The sequence below is a fragment of the Balaenoptera ricei genome, chromosome 4 (genome assembly GCF_028023285.1).
Source record: "Balaenoptera ricei isolate mBalRic1 chromosome 4, mBalRic1.hap2, whole genome shotgun sequence".
NCBI classification, from domain to species: domain Eukaryota; kingdom Metazoa; phylum Chordata; class Mammalia; order Artiodactyla; family Balaenopteridae; genus Balaenoptera; species Balaenoptera ricei.
Window position 1 is genome coordinate 150,544,688 of NC_082642.1, and position 19,573 is coordinate 150,564,260.

The window sequence follows — 19,573 nt, forward strand, 5'->3', positions numbered from 1 at the left end:
TTGATCTGAATCAAGTTCCTCTTCCTGGCTGCCTCCTGCCTGGCCTTGCTGTCTGAGGAGTCAAGTTGAGGGGATCTGTTCACCCACAGCCCACATCTTCCGGCAACTCCTTACTCTGCTGTATTGGTCTGCTGTTCCCTTTGGGTTTTCTCTTGTCCTGGACACTTTCTTCTACCGCTCTCCAGCTCTTTGATCCTCAAAGAACATTCCACAGTCTCTTAGGGGAGAAGAAGAAGCATCCCAGTTTACATTCAGACACACGCCATGAACTCACACAGAACCCTCAGTAACCATTTATACACAACCAACCGGGCTGAGTTATGTAAGTACATGTATTGTTTATGCTCAGTGTTCTAGAGTGATGGAAAGAATATGGGGTCAAAGGATCCCTCGGTCTGGTGGTATGACCTTGGGCATTCATCTCCCCTTCTTCTCCTCTTAGGTGGGGATAAAAACCCCACGGAACGATGCCTCCGGGTCACTGTGAGGAAGTAGATGAGAACACCTCTTTCATGTGGTAGCATTTTTATCCCCTGACAGAATGGAGCCATTTCTTACCATGCTTGCCTTGGATGACCAAACGGCCTGCCACATCTTCCTGCTGGGATGTCTTTTGAAGAACATTCTGGAAGTGGAGGTCTGGCCCAAAGCAGCTTTGGGGCTGGGCGCCTGCCTCAGGAGGACATAGAGGAGGTGGTAACATCTGAGGAGAGTCTGATGAGAATCATCTCGGTCTGGAGAATGCGGCAGGAGACGGTTTCTGGCGCCTGGATGCATTCCATTTCGGTTTTTAGTTCTTCACAAGCTATTACGGGAAACGATGTTTTCAAAAACAAGGTTGTCCCTGGCCTGGTAGCACCGGGTCACTCCACGCAAACAATCCCCACCGGACGAGGGAAGGTCCAAAATATGCAGGCACATGAGCGATACCGCTGAGCACATGAGGCCGCATAATTTTCGCGGGCCCCTGCCTCGGAGTTCTGGTGAGAGCTGGCTGTCTGTTCAGGAATCAGCCTCCAGGTCTGGCTTTTGGCCTTTGCCTCACCTGTGGGGTCTGTGCGGGGCTCAGGATTCCAAAGGCAAAGGACACGTTGCTAGTGCCGGTCACAGCCCCCAAACGTGTGCACTTCACTTCACGTGAAATCTGTTCCCATCTCCGAAGCTGTGCTGTAGGCCTGGCGTAGATTCCGCACAATGTTTTATATTGGAGATACTAATCTGGGGAACGGAAGGGACATTAATAGTGGGAGGGTCCGTGTCATCTTCTGCTTTTATTTTGTGTGTGTGTGTGCTTTTGTCTTGCCAACTTTTTTTTTTTTCAGCCAAAGAAGACAGATGTCTGCTTTTTGCTGCAGGGCCCAGCACTGAACCGCTTGCTAAGAAAATGTCAGCTCACCTCAATTCTCAAGGTTGACACTTGGCACAGGGTTTTAGGGGCAGGAAGGAGAGGAAAAGGAAATGGAGAGGCATCTTGGAAGGATTAGTATTTCTTTCCTTCTGTCTCTTCCGTTCTCTGCTTCTAAGCTGATGGGAAGGTAAATAAAAGTAGTTTGGCTTGATGGGCCCTGGGTGGAAGGCAGGTGGGGTAGCGACACACCACACACACACACACACACACACCCAATACCACCCCCAACACCACACACACACACACTCACCACACCATACCACACACACTCACCACACACACACACACACCACACACACACACACACAAACCACACACACACCACACACACACACACCATACCACACACACACACCACACACACACACCACACACACAGACACACACACCACACACACACACTACACACACCACACACAAACACTACACACACACACACCATACACACACACCCACACACACCACACACACACCCCACATGCACACACACCACACACACACCATACACACACACACACCACACACCACACCACACACACCCACGCACACCACACATTCCCTTATACCACCCACCGCCTCCACACCACACATATACCCAATACCACACACATACCACCACACCACATGCACAGCACACACATACCCATACACACCACACACACACACACACACACACACCCCCCACATATCCTGTGGGGCTGTGTAGGGAGCTCCTCAGGAGAGCTCATATTCCTGGAGAAACAAGCTGGATAAGTGTCTCCGAGGGTTCCCCTCACCCAGCCAGCAGTTGCTTGTCTGGGAAATATGGCAAATCATTACTTGACAGGATTGCCAGGTGTATTGGTTTGCTAGGGCTGCAAAACGAAGTACCACGGACTGAGTGGCTGAAACAACAGAAACAACAGAATCTGATTGTCTCACAGTCCTGGAGGCCAGAAGTCTGAGATCAAGGTGTGAGCAGGGTTGGTTCCTTCTGAGGCTGTGAGGGAGAATCTGTCCCTGACTTTTTCTCTAGCTTCTGGTGGTTTGCTGGCCATTTTTGGAGTTCCTTGGCTTGGAAATGTAACACTCCGTCTCTGCCTTCATTGTCACATGGTGTTCTCCCCGTGTGCCTGTCTGTGTCCAAATTTCTCCTTTTTATAAGGATACTAGTCATTCTGGATTAGGGTTTACCCTACTCCGGTATGACCTTATCCTAATTAATTATATCTCCGATGATCTTATTTCCAAACAAGGTCACATTCTGAGGTCCTGGGGGTTAGGAGGTCAACACATGAATTTTGGGGGACACCGTTCAGTCCGTCACACCAGGTATATGAGTGCCCAGCTACTGGGGCTCATAGCCCTCTGGGACTTTGGACTCTAGAGGCAAGACTTAGGGCTTCTTGACTATATGCCCGGGGACCAAACAAGAGGCCCAGGATTTTGAGCAGGTTAGGTGCTTGGTATTATGAGAAATACAAAGGTAAGCAAAGACCTGTGTGTCCCTGGGTCCTCAAGAAACGTACAGTCTGGTCATAATAAAACTTGACAATTGCCTAAGGCATCATAGCTGGGAAGGTATTTCCATGCTTATTATCCATTTGAGCCTCACATCTAACAACCTTGAGAGGCAGGTCTGGCAAGAACTCTTATCTTCATATCCAGAGAGAAGAAGTAACTTGTGCAGAAATCATGCTGTTGGTTGGAATCAGGACTTGGGTCCTCAGATTCTGCTTGGCCCTCTCAGGAGGTAGAGCCAGGTACACAGGGGTGAGGGTGCTTGCGGAGGTTCACTTTTCGGGGATCCAGAAAGGCTTCATGAAGGAGGGGACATCTGAGGAAGTCCTTAAGAAAAATCTGAGGAAGAAGGGAGCTTTCTAATTACAGTTACGTGCAAAGGGCTGTCAACTGGAGGTGTCCCTGAGCTGCACAGTCCTTGGGCGACATGGTTTTCTCACTGGATAGGCATCATCCATCACTCTAGTCTGAATGTTTGTGCCGCCCCCACATTCATATGTTGAACTCTTAATATCCAGTGTGATGGTGTTAGGAGGTGGAGTCTTTGTAAGGTGATTAGGTCATGAGGGTGGAGCTCTCATGAACTGGATTAGTGCCCTTATAATAGAGAGCACTAATAGAGTGCCCCAGAGAGCTCGCTGCCCCTTCTACCGTGTGAGGACATAGTGCGAAGTCTACAAACCAGAAGAGAGTCCTCGCCCGACCATGCTAGCACCCTGAGCTTGGACTTCCACTTCCATAACTGAGAAAAAATGTTCTGTTGTTTATAAGCTACCCTGTCTGTGGTATTTTGTTACAGCAGTCCAAACAGACTAAGATACCCACTGTCACCCATGCCTCCCCATTTACCCCATCTATTCAAAAATAGAAACTCTTACAACCTTCTCTCCATGGGGCTCATCCAGTCCTTGAGACCAACAGAACCGATTTTCCTTTAAATACTCCTCTAAATTTTCCTCCTTCAACAAGATTCTCCCAGCAGCCTTGGTGAGTGTCAATTAATGCAAATAAACCCAGAGGATGACACCAAGCTGGATTTGGGGCTCTGTTAGGGCACCCTCTGCTCCCCCATTGCTCAAACCCCCTCTGGATCACAGCACTTCCAAGACAGGATTCCCACCTACAATCCCTCCGACCCTGGGAGGAAAGTGACCTCAGCTGTGTCATGCTGGCTCTGGCCTCTAGGATCCTTCCCGCAGCAGAGCCATGCTCTTCTCTGCACACTGCCCAGGCCCCCAGCCCTCCCCACTCCCCCCACCCCACAAGCTAGGATGGGCCTTGGAGGATGGGCAGGACCTTGGAGGGCAGGAATGTGGGGGAGAGGGGAGGCTGCAAATGGTTGAAGAGCTCAGTGTTATTCCCAGGTGCTTTCTGGTGCATTATCTTGTCTGCCTCCTTGAAGAGCTTCCTTGGCAGACTGGGCCAATCCTGTTCTTGCCATTTTTTAGAGCTGGGGAAAAGAGCCCTCCATGACTTGCCCAAAGTCCCACAGTCAGCAAGCCTCGAGTGAGACTAAACTCATCTCTTCTGATTCAAGCTCAAGTCTCCTTTCCCAACATGACATGGCCTCTGGGTGGAGGCAACTTCTTGAGAGAGGACACATCTGATGTCCCTGCAGAAGAACCCTCCATAGAGGCTGCTTGATTTGCAAAAGGATGGGGGTGGGGTGGGGTGGGTGTTGTTAAGAGCCTCAGAGTTCCCAGGAGGGTCTGCAATTCTCCCATGAGTCATTTTTCTGGGGGAAAAGATAGTGTCTACCAAGCTTGGAGGAGAGGCTCTGTGGATTGCATTTAAAACTAAGAAGAAAGGTAAGGCTTGTGGAAATGGATAACTGATTCAGTTAAGGACACTTACCAGCTCTCCCCTCAGTCTCTTCTGGAACACATGCACTGTTTTGCCTAAGTTTAAAGCAAAGCCCTTTTGCTAATCACTTCTTCCCATTTAAGAGCAGGCTCAGGTGGCAGGTAAAACACTTCAGGTGGCTGAGGGCCCAGCCTGCTGACAGGTGAGTGTGTCTGCTGTGTGACATCTACAGGGGAGCAAGACGGAGTCTGGCTCCAAGCAGCTGATGACCTCAAGATGGCCTCGGGCTGAGAGCATGGGGTCTCAGCCCAGAGACCCCAAGAGATCAGTGAGGAGCTGGGGACACACGGGATGACCGGACAGGCAGGCTGCGAAGAAGTGCTGTTCCTCTCTCTGAAGCCTCCTTGTGGCAGCAGTCAGCTCAGATTTTGGGCCATCACCCTGGCCAGACACCAGGTCCCAGTTGCTGGGTGTCAGACCCTAGGGAGCTGAGGACGTTGTAAGGGGTTGACCCAGGCTGTGCTGATGAGTTTCCCACTTCCTCAAATGCAAATTTCAAGTACAGGTGATGTTGTGATGCATGAAATACCAATTTCAATGTTTTATTAACATACCCTCATTCAACAGATCCTCACTTAACATATGCTAACATTTAACATGTATTAAAGTATAATGAGGACAAATTAAATTATTTGATACTGCTATGGGCTGAATTGTGTCCCCTCTCCAAATCCATATGTTGAAGCCATAACCCCCAGTAGCTCAGAATGTGACTGTGTTTGGAGATGGGGGCCTTTCAAAAGGTGATTAAGTTAAAATAAGGCCATAAGGGTGGGCCCTAATCCAACTGGACCAGTGTCCTTATGAAAAGAGGAGATTAGGACACAGAAAGGCACAGAGGAATGACCACCTGAGGACACAGCCAGAAGATGGCCATCCACGAGCCAAGGAGAGAGGCCTCAGGAGAAACCAACCCTGCAGACACCTTGATCTTGGACTTCCAGCCTCCAGAACTGTGAGACTATAAATGTCTGTTGTTTAAGCTGTCTAGTCTATGGCAGCCCAAGCAGACCATTAAATGGGTTCTCCTGCTCGGAAAGGCTGTCTAACACTTTCTCACTTCTGGCTACATGTGAAGTTAAGGAGTCACGTGGTGGAGGCTGGAGAGGCTCACTGGCTAGTCAGCTCCCCTCCACACCCAGGCACCCTCAGGACATACTTGGCATTGATACTCTCAGTGTGGAGATGCTTGGCCTTGGTGGGTGGACCCACTTGATCACAAGCCAAGCTCATAAAGCAAAACAGAAGGCTGTGGACAGGACGGAGGAAGCCAAGACCACAGCCACGACCCTAGCCGACCACCGCACACCCACCCTGGACACTGGCCCTCGGTTCTGCCCTGCAGTGTGGAGGCCTCTGTGGCTGCACTGGAACAACTTCTTGTGGGCCCTGCTTCTCACCATCCCCGCTCCTGAGTCAGACTCTGGATGGGCTGAGCCCTGGCCATATGCTTGAGCCCTAATGGCAACGTTGGCTGGGAAGGGGGGTAGTTTGTGTTTTCAGCTTCTGTTCGAGGACATTCTTGACCTTGCCTCCCACCAGATGCATCCATAGGATGAAGTATATCCCCCAAATGCAGAGATGCCGGGCAGCCAAAATAATCACAAATGCTCTCTAATGTTGGGATGAGTGTGTGCATGCACGCATGCACAGAACGGGGCTGGTAATGACCTCAGATGCGTAGAGTAGCTAAGAGGATGAGCTTTGGCATCACACAGATGTGTCTGAGTATCAGCAACCTCACTTACTAGCTTTTGATCCTGGCTTTTTACAACCTAAGCCTCAGTTTTCTCACCTGTAAAAGGGGAATAATAATGCCTACTTCATAAAATGGAAGCCATTATTTTTATCGTTGTTGATGTTATTATTAGAAATATCATGATAGCCATGTTGTGACACATCTGTCAGGGACTCCAGGCCTGACTACAAGGTCTGATTAGATCAATCTTCCAGGTTTTTCACCTGTCTCTCCGGATGCAGAAGGTCAAGTCATCTTTTTCACCTTAAAATGAGAGCCATCAAAATGCATCTTTTTCACCTCAAAATGAGAGCCATCAAAATCCTTCAAAAAGGATTAACTTAAGCTTGAAGCATAAGGTTTTTACTGCTGTTTTATCCTGTGGTGCGTGGCCCTCAAGCACTGTTTTATAAAAATTATGGCTCGTTGGGTATACCAAAGTCCTCTGTAGCTCTAACCTTCAGAAAAATAAATAGAAGGGGAAGGAAATAGAAAGAGTAAGCTAAAGTAAAATAATTGAGTTTCCCACTAGAGCTTGCAAGAGGATGGAATTTGGGAGTGCGAGAGCTGGAGGGGTAGGTCAGTGGCTGGTTTTATTAGCAAACAGGCCGGTACAAGGAGTCACCGCAGTTTATTGACATGAAAGTGTTACAGGGTGGGCACCGAGGCACAGACAGACCCAGAGCATGTGGAGGGGCAGCGTGTACCCGGCTAATGCACGCAGCACCCTTTCAAATGGGTCCTTTAACCACGGGGCCTCTGTACCTTTTGTAAAAAGATAATGCCTCTCAGAGTGAACTTAGGGAGGAATGAATGATGTAAACAGCAATTCTCTATCCACCACAGTGTTTAATGGAGCAGAATACCCTGCTCTTCCGCCTACTCAAATAGTTACCTGACTAATAATAATAACTAATAGTTACCTATAAAGTTTGCACAGCAGACTCCTTTTCTTTTCTCTCTTTTGTATCTAGGGAAAAATAAGTACATGGTCAATTTCTGGATTGTATCACAGTGGAAAAACTTTACCTAAACTCCAAACCAGTATATGTACCAAAATTCCGGATCAAGACAGAATGGTAGGATGAATAGAGGTTTACAGAAGGTGGCTTTTCATTCTGGTACTTACCTTCGTCTTTACTTGAGTGGTAATCAAATGGATTATCAGATCATATCTGCTTTTGCGCAGGAAGCTCCTGAAATGATTGATTTATCCAAGCATGGGTTTGCTTCTTCTGTCATGTTTGACTTAGTCACGCCATAGAGATGTGGAAGCAAGAGGAGGGCACTATTGGGGATAGTGCTGGGAGGGGATGGAGAGAACTGGGCAGAGGAGGTGGATTTTGAGCAACAGGTTTAAAGGATTGATCCATATAGTTAACAAATAGCTCTTGAGCATCTACCATGTGCCAAGCACGGTCCTAGGTACTGGGGATACAACAAAGAACAGAATGGACACCATCCCTGCCCTCATGGTAGGTGTGTGGCTTTCAGGTTATTCTAAACCAAAAGAATGAAAGTTGAGAAAGATGGAGGAGAGAGTGAGTGTTGTGTAAATGAGCTGCACATGGGCTTTTTTCATTTGTACTTTCTTTCCACTCCTCCAGCATTTACTGACCACCTACTATAGACAGGTTTTGTGCAAGACATTGGGCATACATTGATGAACCAAGCCCCATTTCCAGCACTTGAAGAGTTCAAAGTCTGGGAGGATGGAGGTGTAGATATTCCAGGACAATATATCTGAGCTCTGGTCAAGGCAGGCTTGGAGGAAGAAGGTGCAAACCCTGCCGCAGAGCGTGTAGAAGGTTTCCTAGAAAGGGAAGGGGGGTGTAGGTCTCCATCTTAAAGGAAGAAGGAGAGCTTGCCAGATAGCATAGGGAGGAGAAGATTCCAGGAAGAGGGAGTGGAAGACATCCACTGGGGGAGGGGGACACAGGAAGAAGGTTCTCAGGTAGGGGAGGGCTGATGGTGGAGAGCCTTGATGGGAAACCTGGTTTTAATTTAATTTGAGACATGATGGGGGCAACAGCCAAGTTCAACGAGTAACTCAATGTAAATGACATTTGAGGTTGAAGATGTCTGTGTGCTTGTTCAGGATCATGTCCTTAAACAGGGAATGCCTATTAGCAAGCTAATTAAGGCCCTTAATAAGTAGGACCATAATTGGTTGGGTTTTAGAAGACTTAGAGGCTGGGGAACAAATAATAAAAATACTGATTGAATTTTGGTTTGTCAAGAAATTCAAGAGTCTACACTTCACTAATAAAAATGAAGCAAAAATATTTTTTTTGAGAAGACTAACACTAAGGTAGTGATGACTATAATAAATCAGAAATCTTTGTCCATAGACCAGTTTGGTTGACAATAAGAGATTAAACATTACCCTAATAGTAAGGAAATTATTAATAGCTGCTACTTATTTATAGCCATTTATCGCCAGTCTCTGGGGAGGGGGAGGAAGCAGAAAGGTACAGGTGCAGGTGGCTTTGAAGGGGGTCGGTTATGCCTGGCCCTACTCTTTTCTCTTCACCCCACTCCCTTTTCCGAATGAAAAAGCTGGACGCCATGCCCAGGCGGGCTGGGAGATGAGTGAGGAAGGCAAGAACAACAGTTTGAACGCTTTCTGTAGTTCTCGGTATATCTTTACTTTCATTTTAACTTTTTACACCTGTGAGTTAGTGGAGCTGGAGCTCTAAAGTATCATCGTCTCTCTGGACATCGCCTCCAGCCCTGGTTGTCAGCCTTGGCAGGCATCAGAATCCCTTAAACAAAAGGTTGGAAACTGCACGTTGCCACCTCACCCCCTTTCCTGGGTGTTCTGTTTACCTAGATGAGCAGTGGAAATCCAAAATCTATATTTTGTAAAGTTCCACGGGAATTCAGATATCTCACCTGGGTTGAGGTATTGACTTGGAGGCTCATGGGTGCTCTTTGGCGTTCTCTTTTAAGTTGTAAATAGCCTGGGGACGTGGCGCTGCTCTGGACTTTACCCGGCTGCCTTCCTGGACACGCAGCGGAGTTCAAGTGGCTTTAGGGTGTGGGGTGTTGGGGGTTCAGAGGAGGGCTCCGAAAGAACGTTCTGGAAGGGGTTTGGAGCATAGCAGCATTGGGCGTATTGGGGCAAGGAAGAAAGGGACAAGGTAGAGAAGGTCTAGGTGGTAGGAAAGGCTTCCAGAAGGAAGCAGAGAGGACACCAAGGACGCCTCCAGCTGCTGGGGATTTGCTGGGCACGCCCCGCCCCTGGACCTCCGAGCGGGCTCATTTCCAGCCTCGCCCCTTCCCTGTGGTGGGTGGAGCATGTCAGCCTGCTAAGGAAATTCCTGGAAGGAAACCCTGGCGCAACCACCTAAGACCGGTACTTTTCCACTTCATGTGTTGATCTGTGCTTCTAGAACTCCTGGCACGTCCTCCCCTACGATGGCGTAGAGGGCTGGGGCTCCGCGCAGGGACTTTAAGCTTCGGCTGCCCCCTGTTCTGGTGGTGCAATGAGTCTGTCGACGTCACCACAGAAAGTTTTCCTCCTCTGAGTCATTCTCCATCGTCGGTTCTCCTCAGTCTTGTGTCCGCCCAGCTTCAGCAATTTGTGATGAAAGGATGTATTTTTCCACTGTGGCCTGCGCTTGCCACCTGCCTCCCAGTTTTTCCTGTTGCCTTCAGAAACTAGCTAGTTTTTACAAAGGAGCACTCCTCCCTCCAATCCAATCTCAAAACAAGTATGGTTTTGGCATACCGAGCCTGACTAAGGTAACGGCTGCTCTCCTGTGCCAGTTGCTGTCACTTCCTTCACGTGAGCGAAGCATGCGTTTCCTCCCTTGGTTCCTCTTTATTTCTCCGCCTTTCCCCCTCTGTGGGAATGAGGGTGGGCGGGACCCCTCCCCCCTCCCCCTCCCCCTCCCATCAGGCCCTGCATATCTGATCAGTATCCCGGAACTGACTGGTGGAAGATTCTGATCATGTTGAGATCTTCCTTCAAAATCTCCACCGGCATCTAAGATTTTTGCTGCAAGACAAAGGCTGGTTTCCTGTCTATCATCCTCATTAATGTCTTCTCTATCTGGGGTGAGTCTGGTGTTCATTGCTTTAGTTTTGGCAATTCCGATACATACTCTGTGCTAGGGGTCCTGAGGGAGACAAAACGGAAAGGGACTCATCCCACTTCAAGAAGAGATTTCAACATGATACAATTTTCTTTCTCATGAAATATCCTGAGAATAAGCAGTGAGCAACCCTTTGTGTTGGGACGGGAAACCCAGGCTCTTTCTGTCTTATTGCTCTGCGACCTTTGCATGATCTAAGATACCTATCAACGGTTTCTTGATCCAGGCAGTAGGAGGCCCTTTAAGGGCCTGAGGGAGAAGTTAAATATATCACTTCTGTCATATCCCACGTGCGAGCTGTTAGTCGCATGACCATACCTAGAGGCAAGTGAAGCTGGGAAATGTAGTCTTTTTCTGAGAGTCTGTGAACTCAACTAAAACCTCTATTAATTATTAGAAGATTAAAAAAAATAAATGTTTCATGCATGTGTGAGAAGGCTGTGCATTTTCTAATTATTGGTTGCAGAATTCTGTATATGGTCATTAGGTCAATCTTGTTAATTGTGTTGCTGGTTTTTGTCTGCCCAACTTTTCAATAATTGAGACTTACCAATAATTGAAATCTCCCTCTGTGTTGGTGGATTTGTCAATTTTCCTATGAACTTCTATCTTTTGTGTGTGTGTGTGTGTGTGTGTGTGTTTTGAGGCTAGTTAATTAGATGCATTCATATTATGAATTGCTATGTCTTCTTGGCGAACTAACCCTGTCACCACTATTGAGTGATCTTCTCAAGTCCTAATTATGCTTTTTCTCTTGAAGTATGTTTTATCTAATATTGACATATGTCTGCTATCTTTTTCCATTTTTTCATTTTTAACTTTCTCATGTTTTTAATGCTTTCGATCTATCTTATAAATAGTACATAGATGGATTTTGTTTTTAAAATCTAATCTGAAAACTTTCTGTTTTTTTAATTGGAAAATTTAGATCACTTATATTTATTTAATTTTTGATGTATTTAAGCTTGTTTCTGTCTTCTTAATTTTAATTTCAGTAAAAAGATTAAAAATTAAAAATTCCTCTTTCTGTTATTTAGAAAATTTCATACCAATATCTTTTATATAGCTTTAGCATGCTTTCATATCCTCTGAACATATCTTCCCCATGTTAATATCCACAACAGCAACAAAAATTCCAAGATGTGTGATCCCTTTCATTTTGTGTATTTCTTGCAGTTTCTTCTGGATTTGTTTTTTTCTTTTTTTTGAGTATCACATGTTCAAGAAGTTTTTTTTTTTTAATTAATTAATTTATTTTTGGCTGTGTTGGGTCTTCGTTTCTGTGCGAGGGCTTTCTCTAGTTGTGGCAAGCGGGGGCCACTCTTCATCGCGGTGCGTGGGCCTCTCACTATTGCGGCCTCTCTTGTTGAGGAGTACAGGCTCCAGATGCGCAGGCTCAGTAGTTGTGGCTCACGGGCCTAGTTGCTCCGCGGCATGTGGGATCTTCCCAGACCAGGGCTCGAACCCGTGCCCCCGGAATTGGCAGGCAGATTCTCAACCACTGCGCCACCAGGGAAGCCCTCAAAAAGTTTTAATGTGAGTCTTAGCATAGCTGATTTCCTCAAGCCTTGTTATGTTGGAGAATATTTTTATTACATTCTCTTGTTTGAATGACAACCTTAACGGGAATGGAATTCTAGGTTAAAAGCACTTTTTCCAGTGCTTTAAAACTAATACTCAGTTATCTTTTTGCATTCAGCATGGTGGTTAAAAAATGTGATTCTTTATCCTTTGTGTGATGTGCTCTTTTGGAGAGTTTTCAGAATTTTCTCTTTGAGTTTGGTGTTCTTAAATTTCATTCAAATGTGTGTAAGTGTTGGATTTTCCTTATCTCTCCTTTTGCAATGCTATGCACCCTTTCAATCTGAAGTTATTTGTCTTCTTTAATTTGGGGGAATTTGTCTCCATTAATTCTTAGAATATTTCCTTCTCTCCATTTCTATTTTATTTTATTTTTTCTGTTCCATGACTCTTATTTTCTGGATGCTTCTACAAATTATATTTTTCATTTCTGAATCTTTCCCTGTATTCTTTCTGGAGATATATATATCCTCATCTGGTTTTCCAACTCACTAATTTATTCTTCAGCTGTATTCATTTAACCATGTAGCAGACTTATTGTGTTATTTATTCCCATTATATAATTTTCATACCTTGTATTTCTCCCTATTTTTGTTTTATATACCTTTGTTGTCATGAACAAGGAGAGAAACAGGGGAAGCCCAGGGAAAAGCCCCAAATAGGACACCCCCATTTGGTATCATCCAGCAAGCAACTCTTGAGACCAAGTCTTCCCCTTCAGATTGTGAGGGGGAAGTGGCTCCGGGAAGAGGAACTCACAGATTATCATTGACCAACCCTGGGTTGGGAGAGCAGGGAATGCAGAGGCTACTCAGCCTTCACTTGTGTTCAGAAACATTTTACTGGAACATGACTTCTGAGCTGCTCCAGTTTTGCTCCTAAACCAGTAGTCTGGGCTATTACTATTACTTTCTAAAGGGGAGGGGGCAACTATTGATAGTCCCAAGGCAATGGTAGGGAAGAAGAGCAGAACTCAAGCTGCTTTTTCTACTTTATCCTCCTAGAATGGCACCAGCTGCTGTCCCTGTCCCAGGCTGCAACACCCGTCTCCCACCTAACACTCATATATATAGCAGTCGTTTTCCAGAGTTCTCATAGTTTTTCCTTTGTTTCCTGGATTTTGGGTTTCCTATCTCAATTGAGTTGACTCTGAAGGAGACAGGTGTGAATTCTCCATTGTGGCATGTGTGGTATGTGTGAATTCTCCATTGTGGCAGGAATTGGAACCTCCACAGAGCACTCTGCAACCATGCTCTATTAATCAGGCCAGAGAAAGGATATATGTATCCTTAAGATTTATATGTATATATAGAATAAGGAATTGTAAGGTACAGGGTATGTAAGGATATATGTTATATTAATATTTTATATATATAATAAGGAATTATAAGATTTATATAAGTTAAAATAAAGTATAAATATGTCTTATTTATATAGGATACATTTACATATCTAATATAGTATAAGATTTATCTAAATCTTATATAAAATATACATATATATGTATATATTTATATTTATTATAAGGAATTTTTATAAGATTTATTATAAAGCATTGGCTCATGTGATTATGGAGACTGGGAAGTCCAAAATCTTCAGGGTGTGTTGGTAAGCTGGAGATCCAGGGGACCCAGGAGAGCCAGTGTTCCAGTTTCAGTCCAAAGGCAGTCTGCTGGAGAATTCTCTCTTGATCAGGGGAGGTTGGTCTTTGTTCAGTTCGGGCCTTCAACTGATTGGGTGAGGCTCACCCATATTATGGAGGGAAATCTGCTTACTCAAAATCCACCAATTTAAATGTTAATCCCATCCAAAAACACTCTCACATCCGGAATACTTTTTTGGCCAAATATCTGGGCACCCCATGGCCCAGCCAAGTAGGTACATAAAATCAAGCCATGCTCCCAACAAGAGAAGCCACCGCAATGAGAAGCTCACATACTATTATTTAAAGTATAGTCCAAGGAGCAGTGTTGGCCTCCCCCAGGAACTTGTTAGAAATGCAGAGTCTTGGGGCCCACCACAGAACCTACATTTTTAAAAAAATGCCTGCCTTTTAGCAAGACATAAATCTTCTCAATTTATTGAGCCTGAGCTTCACATCTGTAAGATAAGGATTACATCAGAGATTCTCCTGGACATGCAAGGGCCTTTAAAAAAATATGAACACTATCTGGGCTCACCCCAGACCAGTTGAAACTGAATCTTTGGAGCATGCCACAAGCATCTGTATAGTATTTTAAAAAACTGTGTTGGTGATTTTGCTACCCATTGAAGGTTGGGAACGTCTAGAGCAGTGTTTTGTAAAGTGAAATATGCACACAAATCGCCTGGTGACCTTATGAAAATGCAGATTGTGGTTCATGGGATCATGAGGCTGGAGATTGCATTTCCGGCACGCTCCTGCTGCTCTAGGACCACTCTGTGAGTCTGGAGATGCTAGACTGGATGGTGAGTGAGGTCCTGTGCAGTTCTGAACTGCTCTGATCCCTGAGGGTTGGGAGGGCTTCACAGTTTCACCAAAGTGAGCTCCACCCAGGATGCATCTTAGTATTTAACCAGCAAATAAGGCCTTGCCCTTTGTGGTTTCCAGCATCTTCTGAATTCCCCATGTCAAAAAATCAGATGTCTTCCTGTTGCTATTACCCACATGGAAGTGACTGTACTGTTCCTATGGAAAGGTTGGCTCTATACCCCATGACCAGGGTATAAGGCTCTAGAAGACAGCAATTATGCCCTCCACGGGGCTGGGGAGATTGAGAATGGTTATTTGGTATCAGACTAACTTCATGCGGAGACTGAGAAATTCAAGTCAATGGGAGACCAAACTCAAGATGTGTTCTGGACTTCCCTGGTGGTTCAGTGGGTAAGACTCAGTGCTCCCAATGCAGGGGGCCCAGGTTTGATCCCTGGTCAGGGAACTAGATCCCACATGCTGCAACTAAGGAGTCTGCATGCCACAACTAAGAGTTTGCATGCCACAACGAAGATCCCATGTGCTGCAAATAAAGACCTGGTGCAGCCTAAATAAATAAATACATAAAATACATATTAAAAAAAAAAAAAAAAAGATGTGTTCTACCTGCAGCCTCAGGCTTGGTCCCTGCTGCAGCTCCATTGAATCCTCCCATTTCCTCAGCTGGAATAGCTTTTTCTCACTGGCCCTTTTCTCAGCCTTTAATTTAAAGCTCTGTTGTAAAACTTAACTAGAGCACTCTGACCTGAGTTCTAGGTATTTTGTGTTTGCTCCTTCTCTAAGTTGAGATGTCCTTCAGGGGAAGCCACCACAGCCCTTTGCTTTCCTTCTGGCCCCTTCCACCATCCATCCCCAGTGGCAGCTGAGGTGGACCTCAGAAAGCCCAAATGAGCTCATATCACTCCCGTGCTTGGTGCCCTCCAATGGCTTTGCTTGATGCTTTGAGTAGAATCCATACTCATCGCCATGGGGCCCTGATAACCTCCCAGTGTCATTCATTACCACTTTCCCCCTTGCTCGCCACACTCTGGCCATGTTGGCCTCTCCCAGCACTCCAGGCTCACTCCTGCCTTGGCTGTTTCTTCTGCTCAACACACTTTTCCCCAGATCTTCATGTGGCTGGCTGCCCCTTGTCATTCATTCCACAGCCCCTGTGTCACCTCTCTTGAAAAGCTTTCTCAGGCCACCCTTCTAAGCGGACTTCCCCATCCCAGTATCTTTCTGTGCCCCATTACCCTGTTTTGGTGTCTTCATAGCATGTATGACCATTAGAATGATCTTATTTATGGATTTGTTTTCTTATCTACTGTCTGCCCCATCCCCACTAGATTGTAAACTTCACAAGGGACCCTATGGTTTAATCACCTTGTTCTCTCTAGTGCCTGAAACTTTGACATTCAGGAACAGGAGGTATTCAATTATTAACGGAATGAATCATGACTCTTTCACTGCACTTAGCTCAGTTTGTTCATTTAACAAAGCTTTTTAAAATTATTATTTCAACCAAAATGTGTTTATGATTTTGGGTGTTTTCCAGAAAAACTAGTTCATGGAGAAATGTTGCAAAAATAAGGCACATTTGACAGGAATAGTATGGGACTCAGTTGGATCCCATTTTGCATTTGTAGGGGCGCATGTGGGGTCCTGAGTTATGGCATGTTTGCCTGTCTGATTTAAGGAGCTCACGCAAAGTTCAGAATAAGCTTTTGCTTGTACCCTGCACTCTAAATTCCTCTTTCGTGCCCAGTGGCAAGCTGGCAAGAAGCAGCTGATGAGGATGTGGGGCAGACAGGGTCAGTCCTGGAGCTCTGCTTTGCTCTGACACCCCAACACCTCTGGCAAGATAGCAGCTCTCAGCACCTGGCCCGGGGTCTCAGGGAAGCCCTGGCACAGTAACCCAAAATGCCAGGCTGCTGCACAGGCAGGAAAGGCACCTTCAGTGAAGGAGGCTGGTGCTGACAGGGACATCAAAGTGAGCCAGGGGCCAGCTGGAGATTGTGCCGGGAGTGGCTGGGAACAGGCTTGTGTCTCCACCAAGCTTTCAAGCCGCCCTCTGACATTGCTTGTCAGGGGTTTTACCATTCTCCCAGGTCTGCGTGATTCAACCCAGCCCGCCTGGTAAGGTGGAAGGGCAATGAGGTGTTTCCCTGGTGCTGTAGCTTCACCAGGCTCCTGGGGTGGTCCCTGGGCTTCTTTAGGTGGTCTTGGGTAGGTGGAAATTGGCATCCAAATCACAAGTCAGACTGAATCTACTTTCTTTTTTTTTAATTTTTATTTTATATTGGAGTATACTTGATTTACAATGTTGTGTTAGTTTCAGGTGTACAGCAAAGTGATTTAGTTATACATATACATATATCTATTTTTTTTCAGATTCTTTTCCCATATACGTTATTATGGAGTATTGAGTAGAGTTCCCTGTGCTATACAGTAGGTCCTTGTTGATTATCTATTTTATATTTAGTAGTGTGTATATGTTAATCCCAACCTCCTAATTTATCCCTCCCCCACACCTTTCCCCTTTGGAAACCAAAAATTTGTTTTTGAAGTCCCTGAGTCTGTTTCTGTTTTGTAAATAAGTTCATTTGTATCTTTTTTTAGATTCCACATATAAGTGATATCATATGATATTTGTCTTTCTCTGTCTGACTTACTCCATTTAGTATGATAATCTCTAGTTGCATCCATGTTGCTGCAAATAGCATTATTTCATTCTTTTTTATGGCTGAGTAGTATTCCATTGTATATCTGTATCACATCTTTATCCATTCGTCTGTCAATGGACATTTAGGTTGCTTCCATGTCTTGGCTATTTTAAATAGTGCTGCAATGAACATTGGGGTACATGTATCTTTTTTTAAATAAATGTATTTATATACTTATTATTTATTTTTGGCTGCATTGGGTCTTTGTTGCTGCACATGGGCTTTCTCTAGTTGTGGTGAGTGGGGGCTGTTCTTCATCGCAGTACGCGAGCTTCTCATTGCGGTGGCTTCTCTTGTTGCGGAGCACGGGCTCTAGGTGCGCAGGCTTCAGTAGTTGTGGCACACGGGCTCAGTTGTTGTGGCTCACGGGCTCTAGAGCGCAGGCTCAGTAGTTGTGGTGTGCGGGCTTAGTTGCTCTGCAGCATGTGGGATCTTCCTGGACCAGGGCTCGAACCCGTGTCCCCTGCATTGGCAGGTGGATTCTTAACCGCTGTGCCACCAGGGAAGCCTGCATGTATCTTTTCAAAGTATGGTTTTTCTCTGGATACATACTCAGGAGTGGGATTGCTGGATCATATGGTAGGTCTATTTTTAGTTTTTTAAGGAACTTTGAAACTACTTTCAAGGTGTTTTTCCCACTGGAGATGTAAATTTCCATTAAAAAGTGCAATGTGAGCATGAAAACAGAGCCACAATGAAGGTTATTTGTCCAGAAAAAAATCCCTAAGCTATATTTTGTGTGTTGGGGAATAAAGGGGCATCAAAGGGTGAACAAAGGCAATTCAGGACTTCAGCACGTAGGTGGTTTTTGTGGTTTTGGCTTCACCAAAAGGTCCCAGAGATGAAGTGGATTGGGTGATAACTATGAGGGGTCTGGTGTGGATGACTCTTTTGGTTCAGCTGAATTTAATTCAAGTAAGAACGACGTGCCTGCTCCGTGCCAGGTACTGTGGGCAGGAGGCCTATCAGTTCCCACCCTCTTGAACCTTATTATGCCGCGGGAGACGCAAACAAACGTTACTCCCATAGCAGTGTGATGGCAGACAGAGGCAGCCGCCTCTTCCTCAGCGAGGCCCAGGGATTTAGAATCCCAAGCCTCAGTTCAAGTTCCTAACTCACCAACCTTTAGTTCTTTGACTTTGGGCCAATTATTTAATATGTTTAAGCTATAATATGAGGAAATTACATCTGCCCTGTCCATGTCATGGGTTGTTATGAGGATCTGATGAGATCATTTATTTGAAAGCCCTTTTGAACTCATAAGGAGAAATTTGAGTTGTTATTGAGACTACCAAGCACTCAGTTTTGGAGTTTTCAATGATAATCTCTTGCTGTTCACTGCCACATTGTGACACTCTCTGTTAGCAATGGGATGTGAAAATCTGAAGAAAGGTATAGAGATGCCCTGTCCAGTATGGGAGCCACTAGCCACAGGTGGCTGTTGAACACCTGAAATAGAGCTAGTCTGAACTGAGATGCACACTAGGATGTGAATTTTGTAAAAAAAAATGAAAAACAAAGAAAGAAAGAAAAGTTGTAAAATATTTCACTAATGATTTTTTTAAATATTGGTGACATGTTCCAATGATAATATTTTGGATATATTGGGTTAAATAAAATATATTAGAATTTATTTAAAACATGGCCATTAGAAAATTTTAAATTACGTGTTATGGCTCACATTATACTTTCATTGGAAGTACAGCTATAGAGATTCTCTTTGGAAATTTTCTTTTGTACACAGTACACATAAACATTCATATAATTTCAGAGGTATTGCAGACCCCTTGAAGTCCCAGCTATGGAACTCTAAAAATGACTGTTTTAAAGGTTGTTTTCCATTTACACTCAAAATACGCACGAAAAGTGTTCCTGTGAAATTAGATCACTTTAGTGAGAAGCATTACTGTGTTCCTCTAGGCAGGAAGTGGCTTCATCATCATGATCATCGCAGAGGCTGCACGGAAGGCCCCCTGTAGAGTGTGTGCAGTGCACTCAGATCTAGATGGACAGAACTCTGCAGAGAGGCGGCTGAAGCATCACTACAGTTGTGTGGTTAGAGTGAAGACACGCCAAAGCTTCAGTAAGGAAGAGATTTTCCAAGTACCAAGTGAACAACCTCAGTTTCCTCCCACCCTCGAATCTTTTTCCCTCTCATGGAAAAAAGACAAAACAAAAAGAAAGACCCATCCTTTAGTTCTCTTT

At 45.2% G+C, this 19,573-nt stretch overlaps 1 protein-coding gene across 1 annotated transcript in view; it reads left to right on the forward strand.

Annotated features, from left to right (window-relative positions):
* Positions 1–10,538: 10,538 nt before the first annotated feature.
* The window catches only part of MRPS6 (mitochondrial ribosomal protein S6), a 148,611-nt gene continuing 139,576 nt past the window's right edge, over positions 10,539–19,573 (forward strand). The window contains exon 1 of the mRNA XM_059921491.1: positions 10,539–10,571. Within this exon, the coding sequence (XP_059777474.1) occupies positions 10,554–10,571 (18 nt within the window). The 5' untranslated portion in view covers positions 10,539–10,553. The remainder of the gene's footprint in view (positions 10,572–19,573) is intronic.